Here is a 19,436-nt window from a genome sequence, read left to right as displayed (position 1 = left end):
TTTTAAATACAGTCAAAATAAATACCCTAATATTATGCTAATATTACTGTGTTTTACCGCCAGAGTGCAGCACTAGCCTTTTTAGTACAGCAAAGAGTAACTTAAACATACTGTACCTTTAACAGGTTTTTGACAAGTTTAAACTTAAATACAGTGTTTGTAAAATTTTGTGGATGTGTACATTTATCAAAACTTTAAAATTATTGTTTAGTTTTCATACAACAGTATTTTTGTACATGGTAACCCACTTTAATTGTTGTGTTTGCTTTTGCTCCCTAGCTCGATCTCGATCTCATTCGTTTTGTGAGCTCGGGAGAGTTGTGATAGAAATCTATTTCATTTCCATGAGTTCTAAATTAAGCTTATATTATTTTTATTCGGTTAGATCACACATATTATGAAGAATGGAATGTACCCATTTGTTAGATAACGTCAAGGTGGACAGCGACCTCATCACAGAAGACACCTCAGTCACAAAGAACTGGGATTGTTCAGGTAATTACTCAGTTTCTTTAACTAAATATGACTAGGGTTTCATGTCTTGCAATATGCGTTGAGGTTGAGACGCCACGTCGCATTTATTAGGGTTAGTTTGAAAAATCAATACAGCGAAGTTATAATAATCAGCTGTTATCATGGGACGCAGAGGGGACGGTGAAGTGGGAGGGACGGGGCGGGGCGCGGGGTACTCGAATGACCGTGAATGATGAGAATGTCGCGTTACCTGCCGCGATGTGTTAAAAATATTGCTATTTTATGCTGAAATGTTATGATAATAGCATGCGTTCCGTCATGATATGGAACTAATCCTAGATATAGATACGCTAGCTTGCGTATCTAGGATTTTTCCTCAAACATCTGTTTTATAAACATATATCGTTTCCCGTAGTCCAAATGGAATGAGTCAGAATCGCAAAACAATATGTGATCAGCCTAATATGATGTTAGTTTATTTAATTTCGTATTGCGCAGTGTGTTGAACTAGAAAACACTTCAATAGCTTCGCAAGGTGATAGTAGGTATGACTTGTACAAGGTGTCAAGATAACTTTTCAGGAAACTTAACGTCGTAGGTATAGAAATCGATCACACCCAACTACTTTGCTGCTATATTTTGAAAAACAAAAAACTACACATTATTTATGACAGTCCCTATATCTATAGAAATATAATTGTGTAAGATACCGTATCCTGAATCTTCAATTTAATATTTACATACCTCCCTCCCTCATGTAGGTAAATGTTTTGATTAACACCTTATAGTGGTTTTATGATAGGTCATTCTCAATGAGTGTTGCATCTATAGTTGGGCAAACCAAATTGTCAGTAAATAAGAACCAAAAAACTACTTATCCTTTTCTTTTACTAGTGTAAGACAAAGATAGTATGATTATCTCTCTGTTTGAAAGTGGTTTGAAATGAGACAGCCCTTTGACAAACTACAGGTAGTTTGGCTGCCTTAATCAGCTTGTTGTTAATATTTTAACTAGTTCCAATCAAATTGATCTGTCAATAGCCTAATTATGATAGTATAGTTGTGATTTTTCTTCATAATTAGATCCCACTAGGAATATAGCTATGTAAACATATATTATATCTAGATAGGTTTCTCACCTAATCCAGTGTCTAGTGAGTGAGTACATTACATAATAAGTAACAATGTTATTGTTTTTCAGAATGTGCAGCAAAGGATCAGAATTGGTTGTGCCTACAGTGTGGGGTGGTGAACTGTGGCCGGTATGTGAATGGGCATGCGAAGCTACATGCCGAGACTTCGGGCCACCAGCTGTGTATGAATTGTGATATATTCTCAGTTTATTGGTAAGTAAAAAAAGGAAGTTTAAATGATAAACTGCAATAGATGTCATATATTAAAGAAAAAAACCGGCCAAGTGCGAGTCGGACTCGCGCACGAAGGGTTCCGTACCATTACGGAAAAAAAACAGCAAAAAAATCACGTTGTATGGGAGCCCCATTTAAATATTTATATTATTCTGTTTTTAGTATTTGTTGTTATAGCGGCAACAAAAATACATCATCTGTGAAAATTTCAACTGTCTAGCTATCACGGTTCATGAGATACAGTGTATTATTAATTATTATGACTTGTATTAAAATATTAAATAAATATCTTATTTAAATTTCAGCTACCAATGTGATGACTATGTATCAAACGACACAGAAACACAATCAATAGACAAAACAAGGCAAAGTATTATGCAAATAAGGAATGTGACCGACACAAATAGTATCCTAGGTAACGAGGAAAACAGTAAAGATGGCAGCGAGCCGAACAGCTGTTCATCCACATCCTCATTGCAGGAGCCTTCTTCTAGCAAGGAAGTCAAGGGTGCGGACACAACAGAAGCACAGGAGAGCGGGGATACGGACAAGCGGACCAAAAATACTAAGGTACTTACATATATTCTTTAAAATCAAATATTTACACACTTCTGAGTAAAGGATTCTCATGTTCTCTAGTTTAAATGAAACTGTCAGGTATCCAAAAAAACCGGCCAAGTGCGAGTCGGACTCGCGCACGAAGGGTTCCGTACCATTACGGAAAAAAACAGCAAAAAAATCACGTTTGTTGTATGGGAGCCCATTTAAATATTTATATTATTCGTTTTTAGTATTTGTTGTTATAGCGGCAACAGAAATACATCATCTGTGAAAATTTCAACTGTCTAGCTATCACGGTTCATGAGATACAGCCTGGTGACAGACGGACAGCGGAGTCTTAGTAATAGGGTCCCGTTTTTACCCTTTGGGTACGGAACCCTAAAAACAAAAATGGTGAAATGCAAACACTAGCTGAAAACCATTATAAATTTTAAAGTATTATTTGACACCATTTGTACGAATAAATCTGTTTATATGTATGTCTATTTAGCTCCTGCCCATCTACACAATTGAGCTTATCTTGTCTTATTTTAAGTTAAGGGCCCTAAATTTCTCTCAGGCACAGACCTTTGACCAGAAAAAAAAAATCGATGTAACTCTCTGTAGGTGGGACTTTACATCAATGAATTTATTTTCCAAAGATGAATTTTTGCTCCATAGCACAGGTCACATCTCTGAAATAAGCTGAAACAATTCCTCCTAGTAGGTACTATTTTTCTTTCATTCAAAAGTTTTCAAACAAATGATTCGAGAAACTCATTGGTATTTATAGTATGTTAAGTTTTTTATGAATTATACAGTTGTTTACTGTAGAGTGTAGCGGCATGGATGATACTGGAGTATGAATAAGTAATAAGAATACGTGAAGCATACGACATGAATGTACACAATCAAACTTAATGTCTCTATAGGTACATTTCATGAATATGGTGATTTGCATTGGACCTTCTTCAGGTCCTTTAGTAGCCAGCTCAGAAGGTTATAGTGACAAAAAAGTAGATTTAAAAGATTATTCATTTGAAAAGTGACCTCCATTCTTCATTCATACCTCTGAACTTGAAAGTCACTATCGTTTTTAACGGTCTCCTAACCTAGTCGGTAGTGACCCTGCTTACAAAGGAGGAGGTCCCGGGTTCGAGCTTTGCGTAGTTTGGGGCTAGGTTGAACTGAGTAAGATTGTCCCCAAATATTTATACATATTTTTTGTTTCTCAGACGCCAGAAGAAACAGTGCGAAGCTTAAGACCGCGGTCCCGCAAAAGATCTCACTCCGATGACAGCAGTTCGGCGGAGAACGGCACCAAGAGCAAGGAGAAGAAGGGCTCACCCTGCAACGGCAAGACTCAAAGGGAGAAGAAAGTCGTAGGATTAAAAAATTTAGGTAGGTTCAATTTTATTATGCAACTAGCAGTTTTGCCTAATGGAGACTGGATGGTAAATCCATACTATCCATACTTAATATTATAAATGCGAAAGTGTGTCTGTCTGTCTGTTACCTCTTTATGCTTAAACCGCTGAACCGATTTAGTTGAAATTTGCTCAGGATAATTCACTATTTTAGTGGCATGCAATATATACAATTATTTGAAATAAGTTAATTAATTCAAAATAAAATAAAATTCATACAATTATCATCTTCCTCGCGGTGTCCCGGCATTTTGCCACGGCTCATGGGAGCCTGGGGTCCGCTTGGCAACTAATCCCAAGAATTGGCGTAGGCACTAGTTTTTACGAAAGCGACTGCCATCTGATCTTCCAACCCAGAGGGGAAACTTGGCCTTGTTGGGATTAGTCCGGTTTCCTTACGATGTTTTCCTTCACCGAAAAGCGACTGGTAAATATCAAATGATATTTCGTACATAAGTTCCGAAAAACTCATTGGTACGAGCCGGGGTTTGAACCCGCGACCTCCGGATTGCAAGTCGCACGCTCTTACCGCTAGGTCACCAGCGCTCTCCAAAATGAATACAATTATAACTATTTAAAAACGTTTTTGTATTTTTTTTTGCTGTATTAGTCGCGATGTGTAGTCTGCTTGTCTGAGCCTGCACAACCGGGGCACCTCTTCTGTCGCGCGTTGAAAACTCGACAAGGGGCCAGTCACGATTCAGTCGCGCGCAAATAGCAAATCGCTGCAAATAGTCCCTTACGCTCAAGGGCCTGACACTCTTTGATAGAGAAAGATAGTCTTATTGCGATTCCTATAAGAGGAAAGAGAAAATAGTGCCATGCTTTATCCTTATCACCGACCGGGCGGCATCATAGGTAGGAGGCAATGGCGAAATACCGAAATTTATAAGAGTGAAAGAGAAAAAATCCTATGCTGCCCAAATTTTATATGAATATTCTTTCTCTTATCCCCGGTCGCTCGGTGGCGGGTCTATAACTACTTGTATATACTATGTCTATGCTTACGCTTGATTAAATGACTAATCCTAATGTTCGTAATTCCAGGCAACACATGCTTCATGAATGCGGTGCTCCAGAGCCTGAGCAACATCCAGGAGTTCAGCTGCTACTTCAGCAGCCTGCCCGTCCTCGAGCCCAAGACCAACGGCCGCAAGGTGTACCACTCCCGCAGCTACACCCGCCAGGAGATGACGGACGTGGTGATGGCTGAAGAGTTGAGAAAGGTAACGAGATGATGTACAGCATCCAGTCCGGCTACTTCATCAGCCTGCCCGAGCTGGTGAAGACCAACGGCCGCAAGGTGTACCACTCCCGCAGCTACAACCGCCAGGAGATGACGACGTGGTGATGGCTGAAGAGTTGAGAAAGGTAACGTGATGATGTACAGCATCCAGTCCGGCGACTTCAGCAGCCTGCCCGAGCTGGTGAAGACCAACGGCCGCAAGGTGTACCACTCCCGCAGCTACATCCGCCAGGAGATGACGGACGTGGTGATGGCTGAAGAGTTGAGAAAGGTAACGTGATGATGTACAGCATCCAGTCCGGCTACTTCAGCAGCCTGCCCGAGCTGGTGAAGACCAACGGCCGCAAGGTGTACCACTCCCGCAGCTACATCCGCCAGGAGATGATGGACGTGGTGATGGCTGAAGAGTTGAGAAAGGTAACGTGATGATGTACAGCATCCAGTCCGGCGACTTCAGCAGCCTGCCCGAGCTGGTGAAGACCAACGGCCGCAAGGTGTACCACTCCCGCAGCTACATCCGCCAGGAGATGACGGACGTGGTGATGGCTGAAGAGTTGAGAAAGGTAACGTGATGATGTACAGCATCCAGTCCGGCTACTTCAGCAGCCTGCCCGAGCTGGTGAAGACCAACGGCCGCAAGGTGTACCACTCCCGCAGCTACATCCGCCAGGAGATGATGGACGTGGTGATGGCTGAAGAGTTGAGAAGAACAAGTTGAAGGTAATATTCGTGAGCGTGACTCTGTGAGCTGTGGACCGAAAAATGTTATCGACAAGTTCAATCAAAAATAAACATATTTTTAATACAGTTGCTCAAAAAGTGGTACTTTTTGTGGCTGCGTAGCGTGCGAGAAGCTCAATTTCTCGAACTAGTGCTTTTTACTTTTTAGTTCCAAACTATACTTTCGAAACGCAGTTTTTATGTAATTTAGCTTGAGCAGGTACTGGCCCTGGGGCCTCACTCGTTACTCCTCGGTGTCGTTGAGCAACCCGCGCCGGGCCCGCGGCGGCCGCGGCCGGGGCGCGCACGAGTATGAAGGTATCGCGGGCTGCGGCAGCTCAAGTATCAAGGGCTGTATAGGTACTTTTGGTTTTGGTTTGGTTTGGTGGTATGATTCTACTAATGATATATTAATTTATTATTTTTTCGCAATTGTATTAAAAAACGTCGTTTACAACACGTGTGAAATGTCTTTTTACCACTCGTACCGAGTCTTTTCACACTAGTTGTAAAATGTACTATTTTAGAAGCATTTTTCATATTTTCAACTTTTGTGCAAAAATTGTTACAAATTTTTAATGGTGCATTTCTGACCTATGTTAGTGTTTTTTTATCAAGCGAAACTTGTTTAATCAGGTTTCGAATAGATGAAGTTATTAGAGAGAAATGCCTCAAGATTGCTATTCATATTTTTTGGCAACAGCATTATGATCTAAAAAAGCGCTACCTATACAAAAACTGCTGGCTGAACCCACGGCGGCACCTTAACATATTTTTTGTTATTTAAATCTTGCAGGTGCTGATAAATCTGAACAGTGGATGCGGCGGCAAAGGAGCAATATCACCAGAGTGCTTATTCCTGGTGATATGGAAGGTGGTCCCACGTTTCCGCGGCTACCAGCAGCAGGACGCTCACGAATTCCTGCGATACATGCTCGATAGGTGATTTAATATACTACTTCAACGTTAATCAAATAAATGTAATTATAGTTTGTTCAATGCTAAGCACGTATGGAAGCTTGTAACTTCAAGGATGGTACATGCACGTTGCATAACTGAAAAGCCAACAGTCGTTTCTCTCGAAAAACCTTGGCGGCGCGTTCATTCCACAGCTTGAGTGGTTCCTGATATAATATCCTCTAAAATTGCATATTATGCGACACCTTTTTAGGTTGATTATACCTGTTTATTATTTTGATATGTACATACATAATGATTAATAGAGCGTCGGTTTTTGGTCTAGAAGTCTTCTAGAAATCGATTTTCGCTCATGTCGTCTCGGACATGGGTATATTTGGTATCAGTGCATTCAGTGTGATGTCCTGAACACAAATATATATATATATATATATGAGATGACAAGCGCGAAAGTGGTGGGGGTATGGATGGTATAGAAAGGATCGCAATCTCTTATGGCAGAATTGTTGCAAAAGTGACCGCTTTCAGCTTTAAATAATAGTTCCTAATCTCTCCGGTGGCGCTAGTTAGGCTCTGGGACACGAGTATAACATGAACCATATAAGGCAACAAATAACCCGACCAAATTACGTAGGTTGGTTTTGGTAGTATTTCGGTGTATGGTGGCGCCGCCTAATTACTGTTTTTTGATGGACACTTTTCATACATTTGGCTCCTTTATATAGTCTCCATGGGTGGGGGTAGTTGCTGGGAGACGTCATAAAGTCGGCAGTACAAAGTTTTTCACTTTTTTTAGGGTTCCGTACCTCAAAAGGAAAAAACGGAACCCTTATAGGATCACTCGTGCGTCTGTCTGTCTGTCTGTCTGTCCGTCTGTCCGTCTGTCACAGCCTATTTTCTCCGAAACTACTGAACCAATTAAGTTGAAATTTGGTACACGTATGTAAGTTTGTGACCCAAAGATGGACATGTAACGTAAACATATTAATTTTAAACATGGGGCCCACTTTTGGGGGGTAAATGAGATAATTAAAAAATAAAGTTTGTCAAACTATATCGTGTTACTAATCAAATGAAAGAGCTTATTGTGAGAATCTCAAATATATATTTTTTATAATTTTAAGATAAACACTTTAGAAGTTATTCAAGAAAATAGGCAAAAAATTACCATTCCCCCCCTTTATCTCCGAAACTACTGGGTCAAAAATTTTGAAAAAAATACACAAAATAGATCTTTACCTATAGATTACCGGAAAACCTATTAGAAATGTGCAGTCAAGCGTGAGTCGGACTTAATTAGTTAGTTTTTGATCCGACCCCTAGGCGTTTTTTAAAGACATTTCACATAAAAAATACATTGTTTAAATTGTGTAATGTACGGAACCCTTGGAACGCGAGTCCGACTCGCACTTGGCCGGTTTTATTTTATCATACCATGTTGGGTAGGAAATAAAAGGGCTCTGTGAGTAGATCACAAATATATAACTTACTGTAACATTTTCACTACTTCGTCTAACAAATTATTAGAAAACGTTCAAAAACTTCACAATCCACAGTTGACTTTGAACTGCTCTAAATTGAAAATGACTGAATGGATCATTCCAAAATACGTACCAAGGGACTGTGAATATCCTCTATACGTAGAATAACTTATACTAGAGCGATACTGTTATAGTAAATTTTGTAACCCCAGTAAATTCACTGCCATCTGTCGACACACTTTAAAACTAAAAATGAAGATTTATAAAAATACGATAGAATGTATTTAAATATAGATAAATGATTTTTTTTATTTGCATTAATTATTTTTATGATTTTGACCCATGTTCTTTCACTGATATGCGTTAAAATTGTTAAATAACAAACGAAACCGTCAACGCCATCTATACGACTGTAGGCCAAAACTAGTAGCGCCCTCTGAACGGGAATCAAATTTTCTTGATTTTCGAGGCACGTTTTTTCCTTAGACTGTATCCATCTATTACGGAGTTATATCTAACTTTGCCTCTATATAATGTTAAAAGATAATTAACCAGATATTTCCAAAAATAAGAAAAGTGTTCAGGACACGATACTGAATGTACTGATACCAAATATGTCCATGTCTGCGACGACATGGGCGAGAAGTAACCTAAAGCCTGTCCCGCCAAGCCACTATAAGTGACGATCTGTTTGACACGTTGTGTGTGTGTGTGTGTGGCAGGCTGCACACGGAGCTGCTGCAGCTGCTGCCGCCGGCGCGCGCGGAGGCGGGGCTGCCGGCCGCCTCCATCGTCACCGCAGTGTTTGGCGGCACTCTGCAAAGCGAGGTATGTGAGGTGTTGTCATATCTGTATTGTTATATATTTATTTATTTATTTAATCTTTATTGCACAAAAGAAAACCTTACAGTACAAAAGGCGGACTTAATGCCATAAGGCATTCTCTACCAGTCAACCTTATATAGGTCTTGATATATCTGCCTTTCACTAAAAAGCTACTCGGTTCCGGCTCCGCTTCCGGTAAACCTCCGGATCCGGCTCCGTATTCGGATCCGGTAACGGCTCCCGCTTCACCTCCGGCTCCGGATCCGACTATTAATTTTTTTTAAACTCCGGATGCGGCTCTGGCTCCGGTAAAGCCACATCCGTAACATCCCTAGTTAACGGCACGTAAGTAGTTTACGTTTTTAGGGTAAGTGGCTTATGGATATGTTCGCATGAGAAAATTGTATAGGCCTGGTCTATTCAGAAAAGCGTTCTTTCTAGTAATAATTCCACGTATTATTGTACAGGTGCGCTGCTTGGCGTGCGGCGCGGAGAGCAAGAAGCTGGACCCGTTCCTGGACCTGTCGCTGGAGCTGCCCGACGCGGCCGCACCCGTGCCGCTGCTGGACTGCCTCGCTAGCTTCGTTCAGGTAACATATTGGATCTGCCCTAGCTCTACAGAACTACAGGAAGCTGGACCCGTTCCTGGACCTGTCGCTGGAGCTGCCCGACGCGGCCGCACCCGTGCCGCTGCTGGACTGCCTCGCTAGCTTCGTTCAGGTAACATATTGGATCTGCCCTAGCTCTACAGAACTACAGGAAGCTGGACCCGTTCCTGGACCTGTCGCTGGAGCTCCCCGACGCGGCCGCACCCGTGCCGCTGCTGGACTGCCTCGCTAGCTTCGTTCAGGTAACATATTGGATCTGCCCTAGCTCTACAGAACTACAGGAAGCTGGACCCGTTCCTGGACCTGTCGCTGGAGCTCCCCGACGCGGCCGCACCCGTGCCGCTGCTGGACTGCCTCGCTAGCTTCGTTCAGGTAACATATTGGATCTGCCCTAGCTCTACAGAACTACAGGAAGCTGGACCCGTTCCTGGACCTGTCGCTGGAGCTCCCCGACGCGGCCGCACCCGTGCCGCTGCTGGACTGCCTCGCTAGCTTCGTTCAGGTAACATATTGGATCTGCCCTAGCTCTACAGAACTACAGGAAGCTGGACCCGTTCCTGGACCTGTCGCTGGAGCTGCCCGACGCGGCCGCACCCGTGCCGCTGCTGGACTGCCTCGCTAGCTTCGTTCAGGTAACATATTGGATCTGCCCTAGCTCTACAGAACTACAGGAAGCTGGACCCGTTCCTGGACCTGTCGCTGGAGCTCCCCGACGCGGCCGCACCCGTGCCGCTGCTGGACTGCCTCGCTAGCTTCGTTCAGGTAACATATTGGATCTGCCCTAGCTCTACAGAACTACAGGAAGCTGGACCCGTTCCTGGACCTGTCGCTGGAGCTCCCCGACGCGGCCGCACCCGTGCCGCTGCTGGACTGCCTCGCTAGCTTCGTTCAGGTGAGCCCCCATGGTTAACCTTCGCAAATCACCTCAAACCAAGAACGTATACTACAATTGTAGTAAGTAACGATCACAATAGATCAGCAATGGTCGCAGTGATACAGAAGCTTAAGAGCCCAATCTAGCCCTTAACAAAGAAAAATAATATACTACATACATTTCGTGTTTACCACATACAGAAGCTCCCAAACCTTCCAAAAGCGTCTGAGTACAATCTGATCAGTTTTTGTGTCAGGGGCATCCCTCTAAAACAACTTATGTAACTCTTCAATTATGTAATTGATGTATTACTTTCATTAGTTAGATTTAAAAATTACAGGTAGAAGAGCTAGCGGACACAGAGCGCTACTTCTGTAATAGTTGCGGCAGCAAGCAGAAGTCCACCAAGCAGTTCCGAGTGCGGCGTCTGCCGCAAGTGCTCTGCCTACACCTCAAGCGGTTTCGCTGGCACAACTACTTTAGGTAAGATATTTAGGTTACCCGGATTGTCCGGATTTGTAATTTTATTTTAAAGATTTCAAAATCACTAACAGAATCGTCTGATGATTTTGGTCATATGAAACTTGAGAATGTGTGCTGGTGTATCACAATTTATTTTCGTAAGTAAACCAGTTTCTTAAATAGTTGACCAATTGAGGTCTCCCAGAAAGTTGTGTCGCGAGTTAAGCTTTAAACGCTTGTGGTTTTACAGTCACTTAGACTCATGTGAAAATGTAAGCTTATAATATAACATTCCTGTTGGGTTAGGGGCGGGAATGAATTGAAGGATTGATTGTGCAACTGTAATGTTTGTTGGTGCAGGACGAAGGTGGACACGGGCATCTCGTTCCCGCTGCGCGCGCTGGACATGTCCCGCTTCGTGCTGGAGCGGCGCCGCGCCATGCTCTACGACCTCGCCGCCGTCATCGTGCACCACGGCTCCGGGTGAGTCATGTTGTAGGATGGACACATGTCCCCGCCGCGCCGGACATGTCCCGCTTCGTGCTGGAGCGGCGCCGCGCCATGCTCTACGACCTCGCCGCCGTCATCGTGCACCACGGCTCCGGGTGAGTCATGTTGTAGGATGGACACATGTCCCCGCCGCGCCGGACATGTCCCGCTTCGTGCTGGAGCGGCGCCGCGCCATGCTCTACGACCTCGCCGCCGTCATCGTGCACCACGGCTCCGGGTGAGTCATGTTGTAGGATGGACACATGTCCCCGCCGCGCCGGACATGTCCCGCTTCGTGCTGGAGCGGCGCCGCGCCATGCTCTACGACCTCGCCGCCGTCATCGTGCACCACGGCTCCGGGTGAGTCATGTTGTAGGATGGACACATGTCCCCGCCGCGCCGGACATGTCCCGCTTCGTGCTGGAGCGGCGCCGCGCCATGCTCTACGACCTCGCCGCCGTCATCGTGCACCACGGCTCCGGGTGAGTCATGTTGTAGGATGGACACATATCCCCGCCGCGCCTGACATGTCCCGCTTCGTGCTGGAGCGGCGCCGCGCCATGCTCTACGACCTCGCCGCCGTCATCGTGCACCACGGCTCCGGGTGAGTCATGTTGTAGGATGGACACATGTCCCCGCCGCGCCGGACATGTCCCGCTTCGTGCTGGAGCGGCGCCGCGCCATGCTCTACGACCTCGCCGCCGTCATCGTGCACCACGGCTCCGGGTGAGTCATGTTGTAGGATGGACACATGTCCCCGCCGCGCCGGACATGTCCCGCGTCGTGCTGGAGCGGCGCCGCGCCATGCTCTACGACCTCGCCGCCGTCATCGTGCACCACGGCTCCGGGTGGGTCATGTTGTAGGATGGACACATGTCCCCGCCGCGCCGGACATGTCCCGCTTCGTGCTGGAGCGGCGCCGCGCCATGCTCTACGACCTCGCCGCCGTCATCGTGCACCACGGCTCCGGGTGAGTCATGTTGTAGGATGGACACATGTCCCCGCCGCGCCGGACATGTCCCGCTTCGTGCTGGAGCGGCGCCGCGCCATGCTCTACGACCTCGCCGCCGTCATCGTGCACCACGGCTCCGGGTGAGTCATGTTGTAGGATGGACACATGTCCCCGCCGCGCCGGACATGTCCCGCGTCGTGCTGGAGCGGCGCCGCGCCATGCTCTACGACCTCGCCGCCGTCATCGTGCACCACGGCTCCGGGTGGGTCATGTTGTAGGATGGACACATGTCCCCGCCGCGCCGGACATGTCCCGCTTCGTGCTGGAGCGGCGCCGCGCCATGCTCTACGACCTCGCCGCCGTCATCGTGCACCACGGCTCCGGGTGAGTCATGTTGTAGGATGGACACATGTCCCCGCCGCGCCGGACATGTCCCGCTTCGTGCTGGAGCGGCGCCGCGCCATGCTCTACGACCTCGCCGCCGTCATCGTGCACCACGGCTCCGGGTGAGTCATGTTGTAGGATGGACACATGTCCCCGCCGCGCCGGAAATGTCCCGCTTCGTGCTGGAGCGGCGCCGCGCCATGCTCTACGACCTCGCCGCCGTCATCGTGCACCACGGCTCCGGGTGAGTCATGTTGTAGGATGGACACATGTCCCCGCCGCGCCGGACATGTCCCGCGTCGTGCTGGAGCGGCGCCGCGCCATGCTCTACGACCTCGCCGCCGTCATCGTGCACCACGGCTCCGGGTGGGTCATGTTGTAGGATGGACACATGTCCCCGCCGCGCCGGACATGTCCCGCTTCGTGCTGGAGCGGCGCCGCGCCATGCTCTACGACCTCGCCGCCGTCATCGTGCACCACGGCTCCGGGTGAGTCATGTTGTAGGATGGACACATGTCCCCGCCGCGCCGGACATGTCCCGCTTCGTGCTGGAGCGGCGCCGCGCCATGCTCTACGACCTCGCCGCCGTCATCGTGCACCACGGCTCCGGGTGAGTCATGTTGTAGGATGGACACATGTCCCCGCCGCGCCGGACATGTCCCGCTTCGTGCTGGAGCGGCGCCGCGCCATGCTCTACGACCTCGCCGCCGTCATCGTGCACCACGGCTCCGGGTGAGTCATGTTGTAGGATGGACACATGTCCCCGCCGCGCCGGACATGTCCCGCTTCGTGCTGGAGCGGCGCCGCGCCATGCTCTACGACCTCGCCGCCGTCATCGTGCACCACGGCTCCGGGTGGGTCATGTTGTAGGATGGACACATGTCCCCGCCGCGCCGGACATGTCCCGCTTCGTGCTGGAGCGGCGCCGCGCCATGCTCTACGACCTCGCCGCCGTCATCGTGCACCACGGCTCCGGGTGAGTCATGTTGTAGGATGGACACATGTCCCCGCCGCGCCGGACATGTCCCGCTTCGTGCTGGAGCGGCGCCGCGCCATGCTCTACGACCTCGCCGCCGTCATCGTGCACCACGGCTCCGGGTAATCACAATACTATATTACTCATACATATCTCTCTTGCTCTTACTACGGCCGCGCGAGTGTGAATGAGAACTTTTACGATCGTCAGTTACGATGGTTTGGTTGCAAACTTGAGACAAACTGCGCGTGTAAATTACGAGCCGGGGGATCTATCGCAAACATTGAAAATGTATCGTTATCGCTCATTCATAAGATGAACAAATGATTGAATATGTGGCCGATAGTAGCACGGGAGTGCCCTGTGTTGGCCAGTGGGCCAAGATAACCTGTTTAGGGGCGCGGCTAGGTTCGTCCCGTGGCTTCCACGGGCCGTTTATCACGGGAGTTTATGGGTTATATTATACCTACGTTTTGCTCACCAATTTGGTACCACTTATTTCAGCTGAGAAAGATTTATCCAGTAGTCACCACTGCATTATTTTTGATTTTCAAAATTGCTAAAAAGAATGTGGTAATATTTAGTAATATTATCACTAAATATTGGCATTTTTATAATTCGCGCTCTGTCGCTGACGTCTAAAGACTCATGATGATCATGAATCATTGTCACAGGGCGGTCACGCTATACATCAAAAATCACTTGCGTTTCTATGTGTGAACGGCACGTCTGTACACGCGGCATGCGTCATTGTGTAAGTTGCTTAAAAATAGTACTGAGCGGCCGGCAAACTGCCGTCAATCTGCTGTCGCGGGGCGAGGTGATTCGAGTCGGGGCGGGGCGGAGCGTGGCCGTTCTGTATGATTATACTATTAGTTATAGTGATAATACGGTATTATTCCAGCGCGGGTTCGGGCCACTACACAGCGTTCGCGCACAACTCGGGGCAGTGGTTCCACTTCAACGACCAGACGGTGCGCGCGGCCGACGCGGCCGCCGTGCAGGCCTGCAAGCCCTACATCCTCTTCTATATCCGCCAGGACCGACCGCTCTCCTGACTACCCTGGCCCAAGCCTGGCTCTACCAAACACAAACACGAACACAAACAAGTGCCCGAGGCGCAGGTGCCGTGACTTCAAACTTGCATAGTTTCAACAAAAACTTCGGATAATCTTTAACACCGCACCCTCCGTAAATGCGAGAGAAGCCAGAATATTGTGCCCGAAGCGAAGCCGTGAGTTAAAAAATTTAAACCAGCGGCCACCAACCAGCCGGGCTAGCACATGATTGGCGCGAGAGTATCTCGCCGCGACATAGACTACCCGTCCCTCTTTAATTCATACAGTTAGTAAAAGACGGGTAGTTCTATCTCGCGGCGAGATACTGTCGCGCCCATCATGTGCTCGGCCTACAGTTGCATAAAAATTTAAAACTTCGGCCCTTAGCGGTCTTCACATTGGATGCGGATCCTCACGCTGCGTGTGCGAGCGGGACATCGCTGTAAACGTGCGTAGCGCTGTCTTGCTCACACTGGAACGATATGCAGATCCATATCAGTTTGATAACCGCGTATAGTACAACTGATATCGGTTAAACTTCAGCTAATAATAGCTCGACTACCTATATTTACATGATCTCGCGGATTTCAGTGATCCATGAACTGTAGAAAGTTAATAAAATGTTATTGGAAAAGTAAATATCGTGCCTACAAATAGCATTCACCATGGCGTTCACCGTGTTTTGGTATCACATCTATTTATCGTCTTAACTTTGGCAAATGTAAACAAATTCTTAAGTAGTAAAATGTTATAATAGGTCTAAAAATAAATCAGTGCGAAAACCAAGAATTAGTCAAAACTACCGTCAACTACTTACTAAATGAAACGTCTTCTGAATAAAACAATTTAAGGTCAAAAGTATGTACGCAAATATTTTGTAGCTAGCTTTTAAAGTAAATAATTTCTACTTAAATCAAATAAATAAATCAAATTGTAAGACTGTAAACTGTAAGATAATTTCAAACTTTTGGAACGGGGTCTTAGACTAAAAATCATCATTGTATGTCACTGAAAAATATGTATAATTCTATCGTTTATTCAACGAGGTTTTGTGAGTGAGTTAATCGCTGTGGATAACTATAAAAATCATTCATCACTCGCACGTAATCTATACCATTTAGACCTTAAAGGAATAATGTAAACAAACAAAACACCGTGACGTGGTTGTTCTGCCAATAATAACCTTACTAATAAAAGGCGCTGAATCGATTTGAGTAGATAATTTTTTGTAAGATAGTTTGAGTCCCGGGAAAAGGACATTGGATATGGATAATTCCCATCATGGAAATCATCATTCTGCGCAGACGAAATAGTGGACAGAAGCTAGTAATGCCTTAGTTACGAAATGTTAAATTGTACCACTTGGAATGGGAAATCATTTATGGAGCGGGTATGCACTTTTGCAGCTTGCTGTACCTCATTGGCTTTTGTTGGTTTACAATACATCCATTCAAGCTCCAAATGAATGAGACGTGAATGTGTGACGAGTCTAGATAACAATTTACAAAATATTTAATAAAATTTGATTGAATGAGGTATGAGGGCTACCGTTTTTGTGCTCACCAGTTGGCGCCACTGTAGATGTAGGTCCAGAAAAACAGATCTCAAAATTCTTCTATGCTTATTTTTATAAAATCAATATGTTCTAATACACACAGAGGTATTTTAACGTCTAAATGTGTCATTTTTTCAACCTGTTCAATTTTGCATATATTTTAGTTGGCACTTTTTTTAAACCACTAACAATTATTGACCTATATCTATTGTTTACCATGATTAATCAAAGATGGACAAAGATTTACCACAATTATGAATAAGGAGTAAAAATTCCCGTTAAAAAAGTATGAAACCCCCCCAAACTTCTATGCATTTGACATTTTGAAAAACCTCCATCTACACTAGCGCCCCTAGCGAAATTAAACACGTTAGCCCTCATTGAGGATTTTAGGATGGCATATTTAAATTATCAATGAAATGCAAATATGGGTTAGCGGGCCGGTCTCTGACTATAACAGTTCAAAATTCTAGTAAATTTTCGACGTTTAGCGGTTTAACCCTACGCCTTGTGGGAATGCACGAAGGTTGATATTGGTCTGTAGCTTCGCGCGTCACTTAACGTCTTTGGCGGTCAAAGGTTGGAGCATTAACGATATAAATGATTTTATGAATGTGGTGATTTGATATCGCTGTTTGTTTTGTATATTTACCAGTAACCTAACTTTTCCCAGTCATAATCTATAAAATTATATAGAATCTGCAAAATTAAAGCATATAGACAGGTGACGTTCTATCGTAAATAAATAAATAACCCTAATTCAATATTGGATACTTAAACAACCTTTAAGCAATAATCAACACCCCATCTGTCAGTGCTATGCAAGCATTTATGATCAAGATCTATATAGGTGTCGTTTTCAATCAAAAGGTACCACATTGACGCTTGCCAAAAGGTCGCTCTGACAGGTTATTCGTATAAAGATACAATGGAATTTCGTCCTTATGGTAAGCGACAATGGGTATCACATTTTGATTGAAAACGTCACATAATATGTTAAGTTGTAGTTATAGAGACAAATACTCAAATAAAGATAGTCTATGCACTTGTTTTGAAAGTCGACTATAAAATAATTATGAATTTGGAGCTTAAGATCCATCGGATTCAAATTGTGATTTCTCTATATGTAATGTGATGCCATGAGTGCATTTTGCAGTATCAGAGATGAGTAAATTATAAAAACTTCTAATCTGCTTTCCTCCAAAATAAACTTTTTATAAGGAGACCCATGTATTTTTTACGGCACTTTCTCGCCAGTTATTATACAACACTGTATTTTTTTATTTATTTTTTATTTAAAAGGCACACTAAACAGACAACATTCAACATAGTTACAAAGAGTACATCGAGTGGTAGGTATTGCATAAGAATGCCATCCAAAGCAAGCATGCACAGCAAGAAAGAAATATAAGGAGCAAAAACTATCCTAAAATTATAAAAAAGTATCCTAAAACTACTCAAAATTATACTAAATTACAAATTACAACATTTCGCAAATACTTAATAATTACATGTCAAATGGCGTACTATTATTGAGAAGTGTGTTGTATTGTATAACACCTAGTGCAATCTATCGACAGAACGCAGCTTAGTATGAAGATTAGTAGTTTATATATTTGACTTGTCTCTGATAGTATAATAAGTTTTTGTATGAATACCAGCGGTATTAAGCTTGTTTAGTTAGGGGCCATGGCCGTGGATTCAGTTTTACAAAAGGATTTTACATTCCTGTGACATTAGCTATACGCAGTCAACCAATTTGAATTCTGTACAGTCAAATACATCAATATACTTACGTACACAGTTTGCCCTTGTTTCAGTAAGGTGAAGAAATGTATTCATATATATGGCATTGACTACATGATGAAACAGTGACAATGCAAATAATGCAATGACATCTCCCATGATATAGATATGTGAAAAAGCTTATAAGACGTATATGTCGTGGAAGTATTTCGACAACTAAGGTGCGTACAAACCTAGCGAATATTCCGTGAATGTTCGGCTATACATATATTTATATTCGCTAGAGCTGGACGCACCTACAAGTAAATGGGATGAACGATTTCCACACTTTTTGTATCAACTTTTCTTCTTTGACTACAGTCTGGTAAAAAAGAGTAGAAATCAAAAAGTGGCAACACTGTAGTGTCGTCCCGTTTTTCTTAAATTGATTTGAAAGGGACGACACTACAGTGTTGCCACTTTTTAATTTCTACTCTTTTTTGCCAGACTGTACGTATATCTAGTTTATTATATTTCTTTCGTATTTCCTTTGGATTTCATATTCCTTGTTAATCTGATACAGAATTCAAATCCTGACCTTGGAAAGATCACGAGCTATAGTTTATTTATGAAATCATGTGTGCCGCGTTCGCGCAATTCCCTTTGATGAATAATTTGCCGGGTACCTCACGAGCAGAGCCCGGAATTTTCGCGGCAAAACAAAAGACTGTCGCAATCTTGCTAGAGTTAGAAACATATTTCGATCGATATCGATGGTTGTGTAATAAAAGAAAAAGACAGTTAACTAAATAAAAAGAATATTTCAAAAAAAAATTGTGAGGTTTGTATAAAATTATATAGAAACAGATACGTAATAGTATACATAAATGGCTTTACGAAACTGTTTACTCCCAGAGAAGGTTGAGAAATGAATAATTATATACTCCTATCAATATCACAAACCAAATACAATGTCATGTGCTGCTATGTGTACTGACGTAGATTTAGAAGAAGAAATTGCATGCATCTGTTTCTTTATAATATAAAAAACCTTACGTAAATTTTCTTATTAAATATTTTTTATTAGGTGGACCGTTTTTTTTTCTTCCATTACCCAAATATCAATATCGATAAAAAAAAAATCTAACTAGCAAGATTGCGACAGTGTTTTGTTTTGCCGCGAAAATTCCGGGCTCTGCTTATGAGAATATAGTTTAAGATTTATTTTAATGTACCTAAGTACTTCAATTACTGGAAGTTGATAGTGATTGAATTTAATAAATTCGCCAATGAAACGATTTTGTTGTTTAATTTTAATTGTACAGGTTAACCCTTTGAATGACAAAAGCTCTTAA

The 19,436-nt window shown here is 44.2% G+C and overlaps 1 protein-coding gene across 1 annotated transcript; it reads left to right on the top strand.

The window, feature by feature from the left end:
- The first annotated feature begins 245 nt into the window (after window positions 1–245).
- On the top strand, window positions 246–19,379 carry LOC134749015 (ubiquitin carboxyl-terminal hydrolase 3-like). The gene is made up of 11 exons (XM_063683904.1): window positions 246–495; window positions 1,676–1,820; window positions 2,147–2,411; window positions 3,617–3,782; window positions 4,856–5,034; window positions 6,571–6,716; window positions 8,896–9,001; window positions 9,466–9,588; window positions 10,821–10,963; window positions 11,303–11,425; window positions 14,648–19,379. Exons 1-11 carry the CDS (start codon window positions 405–407, stop codon window positions 14,799–14,801), a joined length of 1,641 nt encoding a protein of 546 aa, XP_063539974.1. The 5' UTR covers window positions 246–404; the 3' UTR covers window positions 14,802–19,379.
- The last annotated feature ends 57 nt before the right edge of the window (window positions 19,380–19,436 follow it).

Source organism: Cydia strobilella, chromosome 17, assembly GCF_947568885.1.
Source record: "Cydia strobilella chromosome 17, ilCydStro3.1, whole genome shotgun sequence".
Lineage (NCBI taxonomy): Eukaryota > Metazoa > Arthropoda > Insecta > Lepidoptera > Tortricidae > Cydia > Cydia strobilella.
This window is presented reverse-complemented; position numbering and strand designations above follow the sequence as displayed.